Genomic DNA, 22242 nt, shown 5'->3' on the forward strand with positions numbered 1-22242 from the left:
GCTTGTGTAATAATCACTAAGTTTCTCCTAACACTCATAGTCAACTCAATTAAAGTGAAACGTTTAAGGATTTGTTGCGTGAAATATATATTTTGTGTTTCAGTTTTCTATTTTTATTTGTTTGGCCACTTTCGCTACTCTATAATGTTACTAGTATCAAATAATGCAATGTTTTTAAAGTGAGATTAGTGCACTAGCAGAGATCACTACTTAAATCGATAGTAGATTTGGCTCTTTGCCATCGAATGTCTGTATTCGTGTTTTCCCTCTAAATGTGGAGAAACGGTGTGCTGTGGGCTGATGCTGAGCAATTCACGGTGTTTGTTTACGGAAGTGTAGCTGTGTTCGTGTAGTGTGGCCTCAGTTTATTATTTTCTACGAAACTTGATTATTTCGGAAGAAAAATAATTTACAACGTAGATTTGGTGTATGCTGAAGTGCAATGGCTACTGATAGCATAGAAAAACTTTATAAAAATTTTGGTATTTTGGCAGACGCTAAAGAGAAGATTGGAGAGGTGAGAGCGACGTTTATAAACCATAGCAGGGATTTAAAGGTTTCAAGAAGTGCATTGATACTTTCTTAAACATGCAATAGGTGTAGTGTTCTCAAAAGATGTGCATGCGCCGAAGTAATTGGAATTCCTGAAATTTGTTGTTTGATAACTCTTTCTCCATTCAAGTTCTCGTTTTTTTTTTTTCCAGCATTGCACTCCGTATGTATGTAGCTATAAGCGGATTCAATGTGTAGAGCGCTTAACCTTTGCGGTCGTATAAAACTGTTATTACCAAATATTCAACATTAACAATGCCACTGGTTGTGTTCCAGTCATTAAATTGCAGCAGGTCACTGAATGAAACATAAACAGTATAGTAGTAGTATAATTTGTTTCCCAGATCATTTAAACAAAAAATATTTTTGACTGAAATTTGTAGAATTTAAAAGTCAGCCACCGCTACAGTTTTGCATTTATCGTATAACAATTTTCGATCTGTATGATCATCAATTATGCCTGTCTTGCCACCACAATCTTATAATTAGACAAATTTTAAACATTGTTTAGTTGTGCTCTTCACTGTGTCATAATGTCGCATTTCATCCTTAGTTGGGACAAGTCGTTGGCTATATGTGAGAAGGATGTAGTTAAACTAGGCCTGCTGTATCTTTTTTATTTGTTGGGTAAAACACGTGACTTTGAGGCCAGCATCTACTGTGGATATAGGTGTATGGTAGTAAACAGTTAAATGTTATTTTAAAGTGATGCTCATGTGTAAGGAGTATTTTTTTCCCTTGTTGATTGGCTTATGTTGTACGCTGACGAAATCGTTAGAGAGAAACAGTATGGTGAAGGGCTGAAGAAATGAAACGTGCATCGTAGCTAGTGAAGCTATATTGCAGTAGGCCAATATGAGAAATGTGAGCTTATGTTTTTGTGTACATGTTACTGATCTGGGACCATTAGGTAAAAGTAATTGTAGCTATCACATTGAAGAGCTCATTAAAGACAACAGGAAATACGGAAGCGTCCGATCCCGCCCGTCTGCTTTGACCCATGACGTCACAAATATGGCGGAAACAAAAACAAACACACACACTTTCCACAAGAAGCCTAATGACACTAACAGGACAAGCACGGCAATTGGGGTGTTTTGGGTGGGGGGCAAACTAAATATAAACAAATTTAGACGCCTTGCGTAGCTACAACGTGTAAGTGAAGACAGCCATGCATGAATACCCACCCAGCTCCCCAGGGGTCGTAACCCCTGGAACCCATAGAAGATAAAGATGCTTCAGTAGCTGATTAGTGTTTTTTGTCTTTTTTTAAAAAAAAATAAATCTCACGGGATAGAATGAACAGATCAGAAAGATAAATATAATAAACTAAAACAGAAATTCGAGGAAACAGATAATTAAAATATGTAATAAGTGTTTTTAAATTAAAAAAAAAATCTCACGAGATAGAGCGAACAGATCAGAAGAGTAAATAAAATAAGATAAAACAGAACTGGAGACAGCCACACTCAAACCAAACTCCGCGCCGTCATGACGTCACACACGACAACACTCTTACGTCACGGGTCAAAGCCAACGCGTGGGATCGGACGCTTCTGTCGACCCAGACAACATGTTGTAAACATCATCAGAAGTGCTGATAGAAGTCTTTTATAAACATAAGGAAATGTGTTTAACATGATAGTTTGTAAGTTTCTTTGCCACAGGACGTTGCTTTTGCACAAGACCATCCCCCCATCGTAATAGCATTAAGTGTCCTCAGATTTCTGTTTTCTTCTGCACATTAAAGTTTGTATCTCCTCATTTCTGCAATTGACAGTTAGTTCATACATGCACTGAAAGTTTTTCAGCTTTTCTTACATTAAGATATTTTACTAATTACTCTTCGTTTACGGGTTACCATAAAGGAAACAGATACCTATAATTATTCAGTCCCTTATTCAAATTTTCAAGTCTGCAGTTATACACAGTGCAACTTTGATGCAGTTTTGGCACATGAAAAGAAAAGGTTTCAATACTTGTTATAATTTGGCCAAAGATGATTTTCGAAATGTTTCTCCAGCCATTTCTTTCTGTTTTGTTCTCACATTTATCCATGTATGCCTTTCTCATTAGAGTGATCATTATGTTTTTTAAGATCTTGTAGGTCTTCCAGATTGTCATCTTTGGAACACTGTGTTGGAAATGTCGTGTGGCTAGGGCCTCCCGTCGGGTAGACCGTTCGCCTGGTGCAGGTCTTTCGATTTGACGCCACTTCGACAACCTGCGCGTCGATGGGGATGAAATGATGATGATTAGGACAACACAACACCCAGTCCCTGAGCGGAGAAAATTTCCGACCTAGCCGGGAATCGAACCCGGGCCCTTAGTATTGACAGTCTGTCACGCTGACCACTCAGCTACCGGGGCGGACGGAACACTGTGTTAAATAATCTCTGTGTTCCTCTTTGGCACATAATTACATAGATATACTCGGTCCTACAGCTAGCTGTAATTTTGTTGCGGAGTGCATTCTTGTGGAATTTTCTTCAGAATATTGTATGATATGTGAGGTTTCAACAAAACCGTGTAAGATCATGAGAAGCATTTAATTATCGCTGCTTTGTCTTTCCGTTTAGTACAATCTGAAGATCTTTAAAAAACTTGTAACTGTTTGTAAACTTTTGTTTTTAGTGTCTATAACTGTTCAGTTTCATGACTTTCTACAACACTTTCAGCATGAAAATGAATACCTTGAAATCCTAAAAGCTGTCAAAGGTTCACCAAAGGAAAAAAGATTGGCCTCGCAGTTCATTGCAAGATTTTTCAAGCACTTCCCAGCCCTAGCTGACAAAGCGATTGAAGCACAGCTTGATTTGTGCGAAGATGAAGACATTGCTGTAAGTATACCTAATCAGTCATCTGCATAAATGGAGAAAAAAAAATGAGCTAAAGTTTCGAATTGGATCCCGTCCTAAAACCTTGGTTGTGACGACAAACTGATCTGTAGTGCAGCCTGAGGTCTAGGTTAGTTTGGAAGGTGACAATTTTGTTGTAAGCTGGCGAAGTTAATGAATGTGAAAACAAAATCTGACTGTGGTAACAAACTGACCAGCAGCAAATCCTAATGTTTATGTCTGCATCATATTGAAAACTGCAATTGGGGTCCAATACATAACTTTTACCATAATTCAGTACCATTTTATTAATTATTGGGGTCCATGGAAGGGTTCTATTCCACTCATGATGTAATAAGGTTGTGGCATGTGTTTGTAGATGTCGTGTTGTATTTGATGGTGTCCTCTGGTGGTGGATGCTGACATGCTGAATTTAATATGTGGTATTAGGTTCATTTGAGTTTTGCTTGTCCTCGTGCTAATGTGGTTTTGAGTTTTTGGTAGTTGGTGTGGTAATGTAGGTTGTGGAAGTGTTTTTTAGTAAGTTGTTTTTGTGTTCAGCATTTTTGATGGGTTGGATTAGTTTGGTGCTTGTGTGGAAATGAGTCCAATTTTTCTAATTGCTTTCTTTTGTTAGGTTTGGCTATGTCAGTGAAGTTCGTGTGTGTGTGTCAATACACTCTGAGATGGGTAATAATATCATATCTGTCATACAGTTTCTGCAGGTGTTCGGTCTTATTGCTGAATAAGTTAGGTGTCACATTTGTGGAAAGAACATAAGGTTGACGATAGTTCCGGCAGCTTGAGCCAGGGGCATGTATACGTGGTGTTGTCGAGGCGCATGGGTGGGGGGTGGCCAACGTAGGTGGTATTGCCCGAGGCTTTGATCGGTAAATAATTTTTGTTTTGGTTTTATTCTATAGTAATTGTGATGTTTTTTGTGTTACCTATTTGCAATAGGTTGGTTACATTTTAATTAGTGTAGTGAATATGGGGTATTAGGGTTTTTGATTCCACCTTTTGGAGTCATAGTTGTTGATTTGGGTCGACAGAAGCGTCCGATCCCACGCGTCGGCTTTGACCCGTGACTTAAGGGTGTTGTCGTGTGTGATGTCATGATGGCGTGGAGTTTGGTTTGAGTGTGGCTGTCTCCAGTTCTGTTTTATCTTATTTTATTTACTTTTCTGATCTGTTCGTTCTATCTCGTGAGATTTTTTTTTAAATTTAAAAACACTTATTACTTATTTTAATTATCTGTTTCCTCGAATTTCTGTTTTAGTTTATTATATTTATCTTTCTGATCTGTTCGTTCTATCCCGTGAGAGGTTTTTTTTTTTTTTTTTTTTAAAGACAAAAAGCACTAATCAGCTACTGAAGCATCTTTATCTTCTATGGGTTGCAGGGGTTACGACCCCTGGGGAGGTGGGTGGGTATTCATGCATGGCTGTCTTCACTTACACGTTGTAGCTACGCAAGGTGTCTAAATTTGTTTATATTTAGTTTGCCCCCCACCCAAAACACCCCATTTCCCGCACTTGTCCTGTTAGTGTCATTAGGCTTCTTGTGGAAAGCGTGTGTGTTTGTTTTTGTTTCCGCCATAAGTGTCAGATTCGTGTGGTTTTGTTGGTGTAGTGGAATGCTGTTAATTAAATATTTTTGTGTTATATGTTTTGGGATGGTGCAGTGTTCTTTTGTTTATTTAGTGTGTCCCCACCCAAACCCACAATTTTCTGCTGTTGTCCTTTTAGATTCATTTTATTTTTGGAGTGAGATGTTACTGTGTCATTTTTATTTTTGTTCTTGTTTGTTGACATATCTATGTCGTGATGGTAATGTCATCATTTTACATACGCTGGAAGTAGCCGTTTCAGTCATATTGGTGACTTGATGGGTCAAAGCAGATGGATGTAATGGGACGCTTCTGTAATGCGATTTATTCTTTATGTGATTGGTAAGGTGCCAACTTAGTGGGATATAAAGAAATGACATTAACCTTTAGCGTTGTTTAGTATGTGTAGAATGCTAAGTTCGAACGTAGTTTAAATAGCAGAGCTGAAGATCGCAGTATCACCTGTCAGCTTTGACCCATGACATCATCAAGGAGGAGGTCGCCCTATTTCAAGTGCAAACAGTATGGTGACCATGACATCACTCACTACATAGGCAAACACGCATGAATAATTCTAGAAATATTTAATTGCAGAAATACAATGAAACGAACAGAACAACCACAAGTATTTGATGAAATGCTGTAGATAAGCAACCAAAATATATTACCTTCTGTATTATCCCAACAGAAACATTTTAAAAAATGGTTGTTCTGACTGAAGTTTTGTAAAGATATTTTTAAATATATATTTTTATAATGTATTGTGAAAGACATTTTAATTTTAACAGATGTATTCATATTTTTTGAAAGATAAGCTGATGTGAATAGATACGAGATTTTTAAACCCACACCTATAAAAGAGGTGACTGAAATGTAAATTTTGTTTTCTGTGGTTGTAAATTATCTCTGGATACACTTTGCCATGGATGTTACAAGTACTGGTACTGTTGTACTGTCAATTTCTGCCACTGCTACCAAAAATTAATCTGGTCTGCAGCAGACTTGCTTTTGATCTTCACTTTGACATAATTAGAACAAAAATCACACACTAGACATTCTTTGGTGCCTGTATCAGTATACTGCTTTCAGTGTCTGGCTGGGCAAATTCAATTTAATTTTGTCCATATTTTGCAGCTTCAAATGTGACTGTACTCAATACACTCGAGGTATGAGTTAAAAAATGCCTTCAGTCACAATTTTGTGTATTGAGTGCTGCTCCCCTAGGACTGATGTTGGTAAGCAGCACCTACATGGAGCCATCCACAAGGTGCAGTCATGGGGTGTCTCCCACGGCTTCCATTTTTCGGCCGCTAAGTCATGTGTTGTGCACTTCTGTTGGTGTTGTACCGTTCATCTGGAACCAGAACTTTACCCTCATGATGATCCACTCCCTGTAGTGGAGACATATCGATTCTTAGGACTGGTTTGTGACGCTCTAGTGATTTGCTACCTCACCTTCCTCTGCTTAAGTGGAAGTGCTGGCAGCACCTCAATGCCCTCCGCTGATTGAGCAACACCAACTGGGGTGCAGCTCTGCAAATCCCTTCTTCAATCCCACCTTGACTATGGGAGTCTGGTTTATGGTTCGGCAGCGCTGTCAGTGTTGCGTGTACTCGACCCAGTGCACACCACTGCAGGGTTCGCCTAGCGATGGGAGCTTTTAGAACGAGTCCGGTGACCAGTGTCCTGGTGGAGGCCGGTGTCCCTCCATTGCAGATCAGATGTGCACAACTGCTCACCAGTTACGTTGCACACATTTGTAGTTCTCCTGAGCATCTGAATTACCATCTCCTTATTCCATCCGCAGCAGTTCATCTCCTGTATTGGCGACCCAGGTCAGGGCTAACAATTGTGGTTCACATGCGATCTCTTCTGTCTGAACTGGAGTCCTTCCCTTTACCACCCCCCATCCAGGTCCATCTGCATACACCTCCATGGTGTACACCTAGGCCGCAGATTCATCTGGACCTTTGCATGACCCTAAGGACTCAGTTACTTCTGCCGCTCTCCACTATCACTTCCTCTAGATTCTTGACATGTTCCATGGCTCTGAAGTGATTTACACTGACGGCTTGATGGCTGATGGTCTTGTTGGCTTCGCCAACGTCCACAGAGGCCATTTTGAACAGCATTCCTTGCCCGATGGCTGCAGTGTATTCGCTGCAGAGCCGGTGGCCATCTCTTGTGCACTTCAGTATACCCGTTCGTGCTCCAGGTAATTGTTTCGTCTGTGTACTGACTCCTTCAGCAGCCTACAAGCTATCGACCAGTGCTACCCTTGCCATCCTTTCGTAGCATCCATCCAGGAGTGTATCTATGCCCTGGACCGGTCCCGTCATTCAGTGGTGTTTGTGTGGACCTCAGGACATGTCGGCATCCCAAGCAACGAAATTGCTGACAGGCTGACCAAACAGGCTTCGCGGAAACTGCTTCTGGAGATGGGCATCTCTGAATCTGATCTGTGTTCTGACTTACACCATAGGGTTTTTCGGCTTCGGGAGACGGAATGGCATAACAGTACACACAACAAACTGTGTGTCGTTAAGGAGACTACGAATCTGTGGAAGACTTCCATGCAGGCCTCTTACAGGGAATCAGTTGTCGTCTGGCGGCTCCGCATTGGCCACATTTGGGCGACCCACGGTTATCTCCTGCAATGTGAAGACCCGCCTCAGTGTCGTGCGGCGCCCGGTTTGACTGCCCAGTGACGCAATCTTGGGTTACCTGACTCGTTGCCGCTAATTTTATCTGACAACGCCTCATTGGTTGATTTAGTGTTACATTTTATTCATAAGAGTGGGTTTTATCATTTGATCTAAGTTTTTGCACATGTCCCTTGTCCCTCTGTGTCCTCCACCCTAGTGCTTCTAGGGTGGAGGTTTTAATATGTTGCATAGTGGCTGGCTTCTCCTTTTCTATTCTCATGGTCAGTCAGCCATGGTAATCTGCTTTGTAGTTTTAATCTCTTCATCCCATTTCTTGCGTTTCTGTGGTTTTCTTGTCCCCTTTTGTCCATTTATATGTTTGTTGCGCTTAATCATTCTTGTGATTTTTCCTTTCATTCTGTTTTGAGTTGTCAGTCGCGTTTGTTTTATTCGGAACAAGGGACTGATGACCTCGTAGTTTGGTCCCTTTCCCTCTCTTTTAGTCCAACTAACCAACCTTCTGATAGCAGACAAACAGCAACTGTATTGTATAACTTGCAAGGTATCAGCTTTTTTCGAAGTAACAGTTTTCTTTCTAATTTATGTGATTGTATTTAGCTGACTAAAGCCTGAATAGCATTAAGCATTGTAGCACAAGTTTATTACTATTTATATTTATTTAACATGTTCCATTACATTGTATTATAAAATTTGTGCTACTTTATTCTCAATAGAGGTTAATTTTCTGTGATTTGTATGTCTTAGATTTGTGGGTATCTCAATGTCTATGTAGGTTTCCTCATTGATGGACTTCACAGAACATGATGACTAAATTATTACTATACGTCTGCTTGTGTCTGTATATGTGTGGATGGATATGTGTGTGTGTGCGAGTGTATACCCGTCCTTTTTTCCTTTTTTTCCCCCCTAAGGTAAGTCTTTCCGGTCCCGGGATTGGAATGACTCCTTACCCTCTCCCTTAAAACCCACATCCTTTCGTCTTTCCCTCTCCTTCCCTCTTTCCTGATGAGGCAACAGTTTGTTGCGAAAGCTTGAATTTTGTGTGTATGTTTGTGTTTGTTTGTGTGTCTGTCGACCTGCCAGCACTTTCATTTGGTAAGTCACATCATCTTTGTTTTTAGATATATTATTACTATTTTTTATTTACTTACCATGTTCCATGACATTGTGTTACAAAATTTGGGTACTTTATTGTCTATGCATTTTAATTTTCTGTGATTCGTGTGTCTTATATTTATGGGTATCTTGTTGTCTGTGTAGGTTTTCCTCATTGAGGGAATTTACAGAACATGATGAATAAATTGTCCATTTGAGCATAGGTCATTAATTGATCTTTGCATGAGACTGATACTTGTTCTAGTTAAACACTGTAATGCCCAGGTCAGTGTTCCTTTCGTGCACGCAAGTCTTTCATGATGCAGAATAATACATATCACTGTGTAATACGTACGTAAGCTGTGGGCCAAACACATACGAGGCCTAAATTCAGTATAGTGAAGTCTCTCCAATCTCCATAATTCATAGAGTAATTTTACTAACATCCATCAGTAGTTCTAAATCAATATTTTCAAGTACATTAAAACTGGTAGCTGTTACAAATCTTTCTTACTTGAGTGTGACATACTACAACAAAGAAATTAGAAGTTTAGGATTGATCACATTTTAGACTAAACGATTTAGTTGGACAACCTGTGATGATGGTTAGCCAAATCGGAGCATTCGGTGTTTAAAACATACCTTGAGTGCACTGTAGATACAAAGTCCGAGAGCGTTATAATTATCTGAGGTTGTCTTCTTCTCTGTTCTCGGTACCTATTATTCATACAGTTTCATATTTCTTTGTACTTAAAACCATGCACTGCTTTTTTAAGAATATTGATGTGTAATTTTATTTTTCATTAATTTTAGTTTGATCACAGCAATGAAATACACTTTCATTTAATAGTCGTACATTCAAGGTTATAGTTGCAGTGTATTGTTATGCAAACCCAGTGCCACAAATGGACTCCCAGAAACCGTGTTAAAAGTTTATAAATGGCTGCCCATGCTCACAAAAAGTAAAGCTGTCATTATTCCAAAGGTAGGCTTGAATACCACAGTGCTTTGCTGGGAATGGACCTATTCAAGGTGACAGACTCTTGCCTTTTCTCTAACCCGTGAACTAATAGACCCTTGTCTTCCTATAATCCTTAAACTAACATATCCTGCCACTTACAGGGGCCCAAAAGTTTAATGTGTGCTCCAAAACATTGTGCATTTCTGCATTTTCCACAGTAACAAACATTGCGAGAGGTGGAGGAAGAGAGAAGTGACAGTTAAAAATCCTTGAGCTGACTGTGCATCCAACTGCAGAACTTAAGATATGTAGTCTGGCATTTAACCTCCAAGCCAAGAAATCACACTTAGCGTGACATAAATCCCTGTAACACCTCCTGTAAGCTAACATTGGAATTAAAATAGTTGACTTGACAGAAAATCCTAGCATGGTTTGGCCTTTTGCTAAGTCAGTAAATGGCTCAAAGTCATCTGTCCAAACTCTTTGTAACCATAATGGCACCTAAATGGAGGATGACATGGATAAGGTCAAAATACTAAACTCATATATATATATATATATATATATATATAAAAAACAAAGATGATGTGACTTACCAAATGAAAGTGCTGGCAGGTCGACAGACACACAAACATACACACAAAATTCAAGCTTTCGCAACAAACTGTTGCCTCATCAGGAAAGAGGGAAGGAGAGGGAAAGACGAAAGGATGTGGGTTTTAAGGGAGAGGGTAAGGAGTCATTCCAATCCCGGGAGCGGAAAGACTTACCTTAGGGGGAAAAAAGGACGGGTATACACTCGCGCACACACACACACACATATCCATCCACACATATACAGACACAAGCAGGCTTGTATATATGCTTGAATTTTGTGTGTATGTTTGTGTTTGTTTGTGTGTCTGTCGACCTGCCAGCACTTTCATTTGGTAAGTCACATCATCTTTGTTTTTAGATATATATTTCCTACGTGGAATGTTTCCCTCTATTATATATATATATATTAAAAAAATCACTGAGGAAGATTACACTGTAATTCTTCATTTAAATCATCGCACTAACATCAAAATGACAGATATCAAAATAAGTGTCCATGAGATAGAAAAGTGACTTTGCTCAAGAGAAAAAAAGCCCATGGAACCTGGCTGGGTACCACTACTTTTCTAGTGGCAGTCCACTATAGGTTGCTTAAAGGAGCAAAGTGTTGTTGGTGTTGGGGAAGAAAGTGCAGGTCAGTCCTGTTCTTGAGAAGGGTCTTCAGATGGATGCACAAGACTGACGTCAGTCTGTTGTAGAATTTTGGAACATGTCTGCTTGCATATTATCACATTTCTGGAGAACTGTGTCAACAATCGTCCTAATTTTAAATATACTGTTGCATCTTCAGACATGTGAATTAATTTTAGAAAGTACTAGAGACCAATCTTAAAATAAAATGAAAAGTGTCTAATGATGACAAAATTTTAACAAGATAAAATAAAACTTATTATACCCATGGCTTCCTTGGAGGATGGTAGGCGGAGCTCTCCTCAGCTGCTATGAAGTCAATCGATGGCTATGAGTGCTGAGCATGAGCTTAAATATGCAGGGGCTCCGCCTACTTCCTCTTGCACTACTTCACAACTGTCAGTCAGCATTCATAATATGACACTATCGTCAAAGTATAAAAGTGCAAAATACACTAATAACATAAAATTGATTCATTTAAAATGTCTGATTAACAGATAGCTAGTATGTGTAAAACTTATTATATTTTACATAAAAACGGTAAACTACGATGTGTAATAGCTGTGCCCTCTATGGGCAACTTTAATACTATTACAGTGTCGGTTAAATCAAAGATGTAAAAGTCATGGAGTTGTGGTATATATCGATTATACCGAGTCGCCTACCTGACAATTGCATCTTTGATGGATGTTGCAGAATCGTCTTGCTTTAACTGTAGTTTTCATAGTTACATTCTTTATAACAGTAGGGTAGCAGCCAAGAGTACGTTCCGCATTATGTATGTCTGAATAACTGATGAGACCATCGATTAAATATTTAGAACTCATTGATCTAATAGTTTTTATTATAATCAATCTCAATTTAATGAAAATTTTATATGTTGTATAGCATATTTTTCATACATAGCTTTTGCCATGGGTATAACTAATCTTATATTTTAAAACAAAAGAGTAGGTGCATCTTCTCTGTAAAATTTTGTCGAAAAGGTCGTAAAAATATTTTTCGCCAAAATCTAATTGTTCATTGAGCAGCATTGATGATTTGGTTTTCAAATGAGTATATATCTCGATTTCTTCTAAGATTTTCACAAGTAAGCCTTTATTTGTGTAATGAAGAACTTGTAGATTCTGCTCTACTGTCCCCTCAGCATGGTTGTTAAATGTTATGTGAGGGCCGAATACAGATTTTGTTCGTGAGGTACCCGACGTATGTTCTTTGTACCTTACTGCAAAATTTCGACCTGTTTGGCTGATATTTATTTTCTCACAGTCTTTACATTGGATCTTATACACTCCTGATCTGGTAAATTTTTCATTATCTTTACTTATGGTATGTCTTAATTTTTGTTGTAAAGTATTGTCAGTTGTGAATGCTATTGTTATTCCAGAATTTTTGAATAAATTAGTAATTCTATCTGATATGTTTCCCATATATGTCATCTTCATATATTTTTGATTACCTGTTAGTGGAGTACTTTGTGATTGTTGCACTTTATTAAAAATGATATCTACCTGACGTGTGTCGAAAGAGTTGGTTTTCGCAATTTGTTTTAAGATGATCATTTCCTTTTTGATCTCATTAGCTTCCAGCGGTAATTTTAGTATTCGGTGTATCATAGACTTGAAAAATGCTTTTTTGTATTTGTCAGGATGACATGATGTGGCAATAATAATAACAACAGTGGTTGTAGGTTTTCTGTATATGGTGAAGCAATGTTTCCCATTGTAATTAATTATAGTGAGATCTAGATAGTTAATAGACTTTTGATTTTCATGCTCAACCTTAAATTGTAACTTCGGATGCATAGAGTTTAATTTTTCAGCAAGCTTCTCAATTTCAACTTTTGAACCATTATAAAGCACTAATGTATCATCTACATATCGCTTGTAATATGTGATTTTGTTTGCGATATCAGGGATGTTTTTCAGGAATTGCACCTCAATGTGGCTCACAAAAATTTCTGCAACTGTCCCAGCTAAAGAATTGCCCATTGCTAAGCCATCTTTCTGACAATAGATTTTAGTATTAAAAGATAAATAATTGTAGTCTGAAGTGAACCACATTGAGATGCAACTTGCCTAACTCTGATTTTTTTCTTACTCAAGTAAGTCTTTTCACCACCTGCAGTTAAGGAAAAAACTTAAAGAACTTTTTGGTTCTCTTTCCAGTCTTCAATGATTGTCATTCCAGCATCCATTTCAAAGGCTAATTTAGTAACTGAGTTACCTTTGTCAAATCTTTTCAGAACACGTGGTTTCTGTTCAGTTGTGCACACATCACATGTCCTTGTCTGACTTGTAGCCTTTTTTAGTCTTTCAGAATTCCTTACGCTTCTGAATCACAACTTAATAAACTGTATGAAACTACACTGCAAATTTAAAATTGAAATGAATACAGTAATGAACTTAAAAAGCATGTGTATAAAACAACATATTAAAGAGTACAGTAAAGCAAACATCTACATCTACGTGATTACTCTGCTATTCACAATAAAGTGCCTGGCGGAGGGTTCAGTGAACCACCTTCAAGCTGTCTCTCGACCGTTCCACTTTCGAACAGCACGTGGGAAAAACGAGCACTTAAATTTTTCTGTGCGACCCCTGATGTCTCTTATTTTATCGTGATGATCATTTCTCCCCATGTAGGTGGGTGCCAACAGAATGTTTTCACAATCGGAGGAGAAAACTGGTGATTGAAATTTCATGAGCAATGAAAAATGCCTTTGTTTTAGTGATTGCCAGTCCAATTCACGTATCATGTCTGTGGCACTCTCTCCCCTACTTCATGATAATACAAAACGAGCTGCCCTTTTTTGTGCAGTCTGGCGGTACAGTAGTCTTTCATCTGAGTATTTGTGAGATGTGTGGACACCTGTTGTGACAGGAGTAAAATCGATTGATAATGATGGCACACTGTTCTGTATGGGCTGCAGACGGATTGTCGGATAATCCAAGAAGCCAGGAAACCAAAGATGGGATAATCAAGTTTCTGCTATAGTCCTGCAGAAAGTCTCTTGCTGAAGCAGGAATCTTCCCTATTCAATCCCTGTCGTACCACCCTTTGATGTGCTACACAGTCACTGTTCGACAGTTTTCTGATCAGGCCATGTATATTCCATCCTTTTTGCATGTCGGTATCCTAGGGAATAAAATGGCCAACCATTTGGCAAGAGGAGCGATTATTCTACCTCCATTAGTTTTGACGATCCCAGGTGAAGGTTTGCGGGTGCAAATAAAACCTCTGCTTATTCAAAAACGGAATGACATCTGGTTGGCTACTGCCCCCTCTAATACATTCCACACCATCAAAACTGCTGCTGCATGTAGCTCTCCCCTTCTGCATGGAAGGAATCCATCATACTATGTTGCCTCCATATTGGCCACACTGGGCTAATCAATAGGGTTTGGGTTTTTGTGTGTGTGTGTGTGTGTGTGTGTGTGTGTGTGTGTGTGTGTAAGTAATTGGCTACTCCTACACTATGGCTGTGTCACTCTACAGATAGTAGCTCATATCCTTGCGAAATGCTCCCTCCTTTTGGCCCACCATGCTAATAATGGCCTTTCAGATTCCTTGCATGTAACATTGACATACAGTTCGTGGACAGTTGAATTGGTTTTCAGTTTTCGGTGAAGGTGGTTGTTATTCTGAGATGTAAGGTTTTAAACTACCTTAGGGGCAGGGGTGTGGTGGCTGCAGGCTGGGTCTGAGGGACCCCTGATCTTACATCTTTGACGAGCTCACTTTTTTATCCCACTTTTTCTCTGTTGCAATTGCTTTTAGATATGGCTTACCTTCAGGAGCAGGGATTGGACAGCTTTGACTGGGATGACACCTGTCGCATGCTGACTCTCGGTAATACCTGCTTGCTGCATTACCTATTTATCTCCTCTTCTTTTTATAGTTGACAGTACAACTGAAGTCCATTATATTTTTAGCCTTCTTACTTTTAATGGTTACGAATCTGCCAACTAGAAGAAATTCTTTGCTTTGTTGCTGTCCTCGCCCTTCATCAGGTTATCAGGGCTCAATGCGGATTGGGGTTTTTCTCACCATTGGACGAGTCATGGGAGACCCATTGTCCACTCTGACCTACTTATCAGCCCAATCCAAATACTTCTCTGTAATTTATTTGTCATTCCTGGTTATTCCCTTGTTTTACTGCTCATATGTAGTTTCATCACCAGAATTCAGACTTGGCAGACATCACCAACAGTGGATGAATTCCCCTGGATCTAGGAACTGACAACCTCGCTGTTTAGTCCCTTAAGGCCCCAGTCAACCAACTGGAGGAGGATGTGCTAAGTGGGTGAGCCTGACAGGTGTTGCACTTCGACGTTCTGAGTGATATGACCCATTGGCAAACATTGGGAGTGATTGTAGCATAGAGATGGAGTGGAATATTGATTAGTTTGGAAGGGGGGGGGCAGAGGAATGCCGCTTCAGGACGTGTGAGAAGGGTTGTGAATGGCATGTTCCTAATTTCTGAGCACAATGATAGATGGCCAAATCCTTGGCAGAGGATATGTTTGATTTTTTCCAGTCTGGGATGACATTCTTGTGTAACTTTATGCATTTCATTTCTTAAAAAGGGGCTAAACCAGAGACATGTTGTGCTAATATCTCATTAGAACTTAGATCAAATGCTGTCAATAGATCACTGAGAATCCTAGCTGAAGATTCTTTGCCCTATTATTTATGTCCTCTGTCAATGAAATAATTTACTTAAACACCCTTCAATCTATTTCTTAATTGTTTGAAGTCTTGTGAAATAGAATTTACATCCAGTCTATTACATCCTTCAGAAGTCACACTTCAGTATTTCTTTTGTGTGACACTATTAGTAACTGTAATTAGGATGATACTGAGTTAAGGATAATTCTGTAAGAAATGATTTTGTTTGACATCTGCATTATCCAGTGAGTGACCTCTTGAACTATGACCTCACCGTATTCAAAGTGCTTCCTATTAACATGGTTTTTTAATGAGCCCACACATGTAGGTTTAATTTGATGATGTAACATTGTTGCTCTGAATGTTCCCAGTGAAATGATTGCAATAATTCTTTTGTTTGCTTTTGTGGGTGAGGGCAAGCATTTTCATCCAGAAGAATCACACACATTGTCAGGAGTGCAACTCTTCTCCTGTGTACTGCTTGTTAAGATTCCTACAGAATGTGTAGCAGTTTCTTTTTATGTTGTCCCCGGTATAGACCTACTGCATTGCTACACTGGCTGAAAAATGGGGTTTGAGGTAAACACTGACAACTTAGAATGATGTAACCGACAGACTCACATTTTCATTTCACAGAAGTTTACTTTTGCTTTTCACAACCCCCCATATACACATTTAATATGGCCAGTGCACTATTGTTTAACTTTTGATAAGCCTCATTAATAGTTTTCAAGCAAACATCTGCATACTGCTACAATATTTTACTATTGAACATCTACAAGCAGTAGAAACCTAACCACAAAGTTCACAGTCTTGAAGGATAGAAAGGTACATATGGAGCAGACACTGTCACTGTTTTAACACACAGCCTAATTGTGTAACACTTATTTCACAGTTACCTTGAAGCGTTGTTGTTGTTGTTGTGCTAACCAACACAGATTTCTCATCTGAAACTCATCCATTTTGTGACCAAAAATCGGGGCCTTTATGTATCCTCACAAAAATATGTGCTGAAACTACTCATTGTTCGAAGTTAAATTTACAGAAATTACAATTAAAACTTAACTCATTAAATTAACTGACTACATCGAAAAATTGTCTTTTTAACAGTTTCTTCTACTACAAGGGTTAAACTGAATTATTTGTTTAAATCAAGAAATTAACATATATATATAAAAAACAAAGATGATGTGACTTACCAAACGAAAGTGCTGGCAGGTCGAAAGACACACAAACATACACACAAAATTCAAGCTTTCGCAACAAACTGTTGCCTCATCAGGAAAGAGGGAAGGAGAGGGAAAGACGAAAGGATGTGGGTCTTAAGGGAGAGGGTAAGGAGTCATTCCAATCCCGGGAGTGGAAAGACTTACCTTAGGGGGAAAAAAGGACGGGTATACACTCGCACGCACACGCGCACACACACACACACACACACACACACACACACACACACACATCCACGCATATACAGACACAAGCAGACATATTTAAAGACAATATGTCTGCTTGTGTCTGTATGTGTGTGTGTGTGTGTGTGTGTGTGTGTGTGTGTGTGCGTGCGCGCGCGAGTGTATACCCGTCCTTTTTCCCCCCTACGGTAAGTCTTTCCGCTCCCGGGATTGGAATGACTCCTTACCCTCTCCCTTAAAACCCACATCCTTTCGTCTTTCCCTCTCCTTCCCTCTTTCCTGATGAGGCAACAGTTTGTTGCGAAAGCTTGAATTTTGTGTGTATGTTTGTGTTTGTTTGTGTGTCTTTCGACCTGCCAGCGCTTTCATTTGGTAAGTCACACCATCTTTGTTTTTTGATAAATTTTTGCCCCGTGGAATGTTTCCCTCTATTATATTAATTAACATATATAGTTACACAAACAATACTTTTGACAAAACTGTTGATTACTTTGGAATTAATAAAGGGCTGGTTTTGCTAACATGTTTTCAAATAGAGCCAAATAAATACTTAAAGACTGCTAGTATTTCGTCTTCCAAATGTTTGTAATTATTGTAGAATTTATATTTGTTCAACAACAGAATTTAAGCTACGAAACAATTACTGATTTTCTTCAATAAAATTCTTCAGGGTATCAGACCGCATCGTCATAATTTAAAATGCGCCAACGTTTCGGCCAGCGTTGCAGCTAGCCTTCATCAGGGCCTTACGTTAACTACTAAATGAACACACTTGGTTCCTTAAATAGCTGCACGAGAAAACCATGTCGTTACTTGATTGGCTGTAAAAGGTGGAGGAGGAGGGGTGAAAGGTATGCTTTATTGGTGTTTCCTTTATTATCTGTCATTGGCTGAAATAGCTGTTTTCTATTGGTCTTTATATTAATCTACCCCATTGGAGGAGACGGACGAATAGCGAACAGGTGATGGCTGTGACGTCACACTGTTTCCATGCTGTCCAGAAGCCGGCTGCGGCGTGCCATTGCTTTGTGTGCTCGCGACCACTGCTGCGGCACTCCGCGTGTCTGCATGGGCCGCCACGGCTCTGCCGCCGCTCCGTAGCCCTGCTATTGCAGGCAGCCAAGACCTCGGAAGCTTGTACCCGTCCTCTCTATTCATGTTGGCGGGTCTTTTGGCTATTTCTATCGCCTCTCTAATCTTTCTTTTGAAAGTGAGAGGCTGTTTCGCCAGGACGCGGGCTTGTTGAAAAGTATTGGTTTTCCGCACTCGTCTCGATGTTCCGCCACTGCTGACTTAGTGTGTTGTTTCAGGCGGATATATCTTTCATGTTCCGAGAGCCTTCTGCTAATCGGACGTCCCGTCTCACCTATGTAGACTAATCCACACGCACAACCAATTTCATACACGCCAGCTGTGTGTAGTTTGTCAACTGCATCCTTGGTAGAACCGAGCATGTCTGAAATTTTGTTTCTACTTCGGAAAATTGGTTTGATGTCGGCTTTTCGTAGAATTTTGCCAATACGTTCGGTGACCCCTTGTACATATGGTAACACAGCAATGCTCTGTGCCTCCTTCTCCTCTTCCCTATTAGTCTTCTCCCTTGTCGACATAGTGCTGTCTATCATCTGCTTCCCATAGCCATTAGTTCCGAAGATGGACCTGAGGCATTCAAGTTCTGTCTTCAGATGTTCTTCGTCGCTTATCATGTACGCTCTCTTCGTTAGCGTGTGCAGGGTGGACTTCGTCTGCGTGGGGTGATGGTGGGAGGAGGCGTGAAGGTACCTGTCCGTATTGGTTGGTTTCCTGTACACTTTGTGGCCAAGTTTACCATCAGGTTTTCGATAAACTTCCACGTCGAGAAAAGGCAGCACCCCATTCTTCTCTGTTTCCATTGCAAACTGAATTTTCCTATGCTGTTGGTTAAGGTGCTTGTGGAAGTTCTGTAACTCCTCTTCTCCTTGGGGCCAGATGACGAAAGTATCATCGACATAGCTATGGGAAGCAGATGATAGACAGCACCATGTCGACAAGGGAGAAGACTAATAGGGAAGAGGAGAAGGAGGCACAGAGCATTGCTGTGTTACCATATGTACAAGGGGTCACCGAACGTATTGGCAAAATTCTACGAAAAGCCGACATCAAACCAATTTTCCGAAGCAGAAACAAAATTTCAGACATGCTCGGTTCTACCAAGGATGCAGTTGACAAACTACACACAGCTGGCGTGTATGAAATTGGTTGTGCGTGTGGATTAGTCTACATAGGTGAGACGGGACGTCCGATTAGCAGAAGGCTTTCGGAACATGAAAGATATATCCGCCTGAAGCAACACACTAAGTCAGCAGTGGCGGAACATCGAGACGAGTGCGGGAAACCAATACTTTTCAAGAAGCCCGCGTCCTGGCAAAACAGCCTCTCACTTTCAAAAGAAAGATTAGAGAGGCGATAGAAATAGCCAAAAGACCCGCCAACATGAATAGAGAGGACGGGTACAAGCTTCCGAGGTCTTGGCTGCCTGCAATAGCAGGGCTACGGAGCGGCGGCAGAGCCGTGGCGGCCCATGCAGACACGCGGAGAGCCGCAGCAGTGGTCGCGAGCACACAAAGCAATGGCACGCCGCAGCCGGCTTCTGGACAGCATGGAAACAGTGTGACGTCACAGCCATCACCTGTTCGCTATTCGTCCGTCTCCTCCAATGGGGTGGATTAATATAAAGACCAATAGAAAACAGCTATTTCAGCCAATGACAGGTAATAAAGGAAACACCAATAAAGCATACCTTTCACCCCTCCTCCTCCACCTTTTACAGCCAATCAAGTAACGACATGGTTTTCTTGTGCAGCTATTTAAGGAACCAAGTGTGTTCATTTAGTAGTTAACGTAAGGCCCTGATGAAGGCTAGCTGCAACGCTGGCCGAAACGTTGGCGCATTTTAAATTATGACGATGTGGTCTGATACCCTGATGAATTTTATTGAAGAAGACAACGGCCGCGGAAGCCTACGCTTACAATTACTGATTTTGCCCTATAATGAAAGATGCTAACTAGAAATATTCAAAATAAATTAGAAAATCAATTACATACATAAAACTAAGCATAGAATCAGATCTGGTGTTATCGTCTTTAAAACTGAGGGCCAAATGAAGATTGTATTCATGTATGTTAATGGTACTTAATTCAAAAAGGAAAAAAATGAATTTTTAGGGGGCAGATGGCAAAACGAGATGAGAAATAAAAATATCCCAGCTTGCTTCATCACAAATGGTGCAGTAGGAATGTGGCTTTCACTGTTGCAACTGAGATAATAATGTAAATGATCTTCACAGATTGTTCCTGACTCATTGCAGCGGGACATCAGAAGAAAATTACACAGGACCACCAGTCTTTCTCATCTTTTGCTGATTACTCTAGTGAATTGAACTTAACTTTCTGTGAAATACAAACTATCAGCAGATACAGGATGCATTGCGTGTTGAACATCTCTTGGACGATACCATTGACAGCAAAAATTGCACAGCTGCGTACTGTCTTAATCATATATACTCCATTAATGCACCTGCTGTCTTACACTGGCTGCGGTTCATTGTCCCAGAGCATTGGAACACTTGTTGTCTTTCAAATGAAATGTGCTTCCGTCTTCTAGAACCACATGAATATGAAATTTAAAACATCTTGCAGTATTCTGGCTTTTGCTACTTATTCATTGAATCACCTTTGTAGAGCCTTCTTGATGTTTACCTTATCTGACGCTCATGTAATTGTGGCTAGGATAGTTCTATAAGAAACGTGTTTAATTTCAGTTTTAACACTGTTTAAAAATAGTAGCAGAAACCTGGACTTGGAACTAGAATGGAGCATCAGTCAAAGTACAGAATATTATGTACAAGATTCCATGGAAGAAAGAAGTACATAATTCATGGCAGTTAGTCATTGTTCTTAGAAGTTTTACTGTTTTATGACTTTATTGAGGGTTTTTGTAAATTTTGTTTGAGGCTTGGCTTTGGGGCAATGTCACATATGAAAACTGCCCAATGAGCAGCTTTAGTGTGTGTATTGTAAATGGCCGAACAAATCGCTTTCTTTCCGCAGATACGAAAACAAGCTGTAAAAGACCTACCAAATTTGTGTAAGGATAACAACAAGCACACAAGGAAAATAGCAGACATTCTGGCTCAATTGCTGCAAGTTGGAGATCCTACAGAACTTAGCGTGGTTCATAACTCACTGATGACACTTTTTAAAATGGACGCTAAAGGTAAGGAGACTTTGGTTCATATTATCTGTTTACTGTTAAGTTACTGAATGATTGAAAGAATAGCTAGTATGCTTATTTCCATATTTTGCTTATACCTGCCTTCATTTTTTAGTATTTCAAGTGGTATCTACTACCTCTCAGAGATGCAGCAAAACTTTGTATTAGAATTACCTGGAAAATAATGATGCAAAACAAAGTAAATTTTCTGAGACACCATTTTTTTATTTTAATATGATGAATCTCAAGAATATACCTTCAATTGCTTTCCCATGTAATAATCACTAATGCCCATACATTTTTTGCTTATCCCAAATTCATATTTTGTTCCGTCATCCACTTTATCACTGCCTCTTTTTAATATCTTCACTGTCAGAAAAATACTTTTTCACCTTTGTATTCCTTAAACTTTGGCAATAAATGATAGTCACTCTGTGAGAATAGGAGCACCAGATGCTCTGACCAAAGATTACCAACAATTACTATGTGCAATACACAGACAGCCGTTATCATAAGCTGTTAACATATTTTTCCCAGCTGAAAACCTCATCTTGTGTTTAGAGTATCCTGGCACCATTTTATAACTCTCGCAAGAGACATGACCATCTGTTTGTGTCTATGTGACAAAACTTAGTACATTTCCATTGACTGCCATTTGTTGGTAACTTGCAACCCATCCCAGCTTTGCGAGATGGTATTTAGTACCTACAGCCAGATGACTTGTCTGGCATAGCATATTTTGTTTGTGGTCTACTGGGTAAAGTTATGAATAAATTTCAAAGAACAACATAAGTAACTGCATATCATCATTTTCATATAACTTCACCCATGTAAGCAGCACATGCCAGGAAAGCTGTCTGGTGGCAAGATGTTGTGTGTCACATATTAATTTGGTATTTGGAATGATACCTCATTTCAGTGTGGTAGCACATTGTGGTGTAAATGATATGTTTACAACCA

General features: G+C 39.6%; 1 protein-coding gene across 1 annotated transcript in view; it reads left to right on the top strand.

Annotated features, from left to right (window-relative positions):
- The first annotated feature begins 248 nt into the window (after positions 1–248).
- The window catches only part of LOC124804592 (apoptosis inhibitor 5), a 92183-nt gene continuing 70189 nt past the window's right edge, over positions 249–22242 (top strand). The window contains exons 1-3 of the mRNA XM_047264783.1: positions 249–517; positions 3231–3392; positions 21120–21285. Coding sequence (XP_047120739.1) covers positions 443–517; positions 3231–3392; positions 21120–21285 — 403 coding nt within the window. The 5' untranslated portion in view covers positions 249–442. The remainder of the gene's footprint in view (positions 518–3230; positions 3393–21119; positions 21286–22242) is intronic.

The sequence above is a fragment of the Schistocerca piceifrons genome, chromosome 7, assembly GCF_021461385.2.
Source record: "Schistocerca piceifrons isolate TAMUIC-IGC-003096 chromosome 7, iqSchPice1.1, whole genome shotgun sequence".
In the NCBI taxonomy this organism is placed as follows: domain Eukaryota; kingdom Metazoa; phylum Arthropoda; class Insecta; order Orthoptera; family Acrididae; genus Schistocerca; species Schistocerca piceifrons.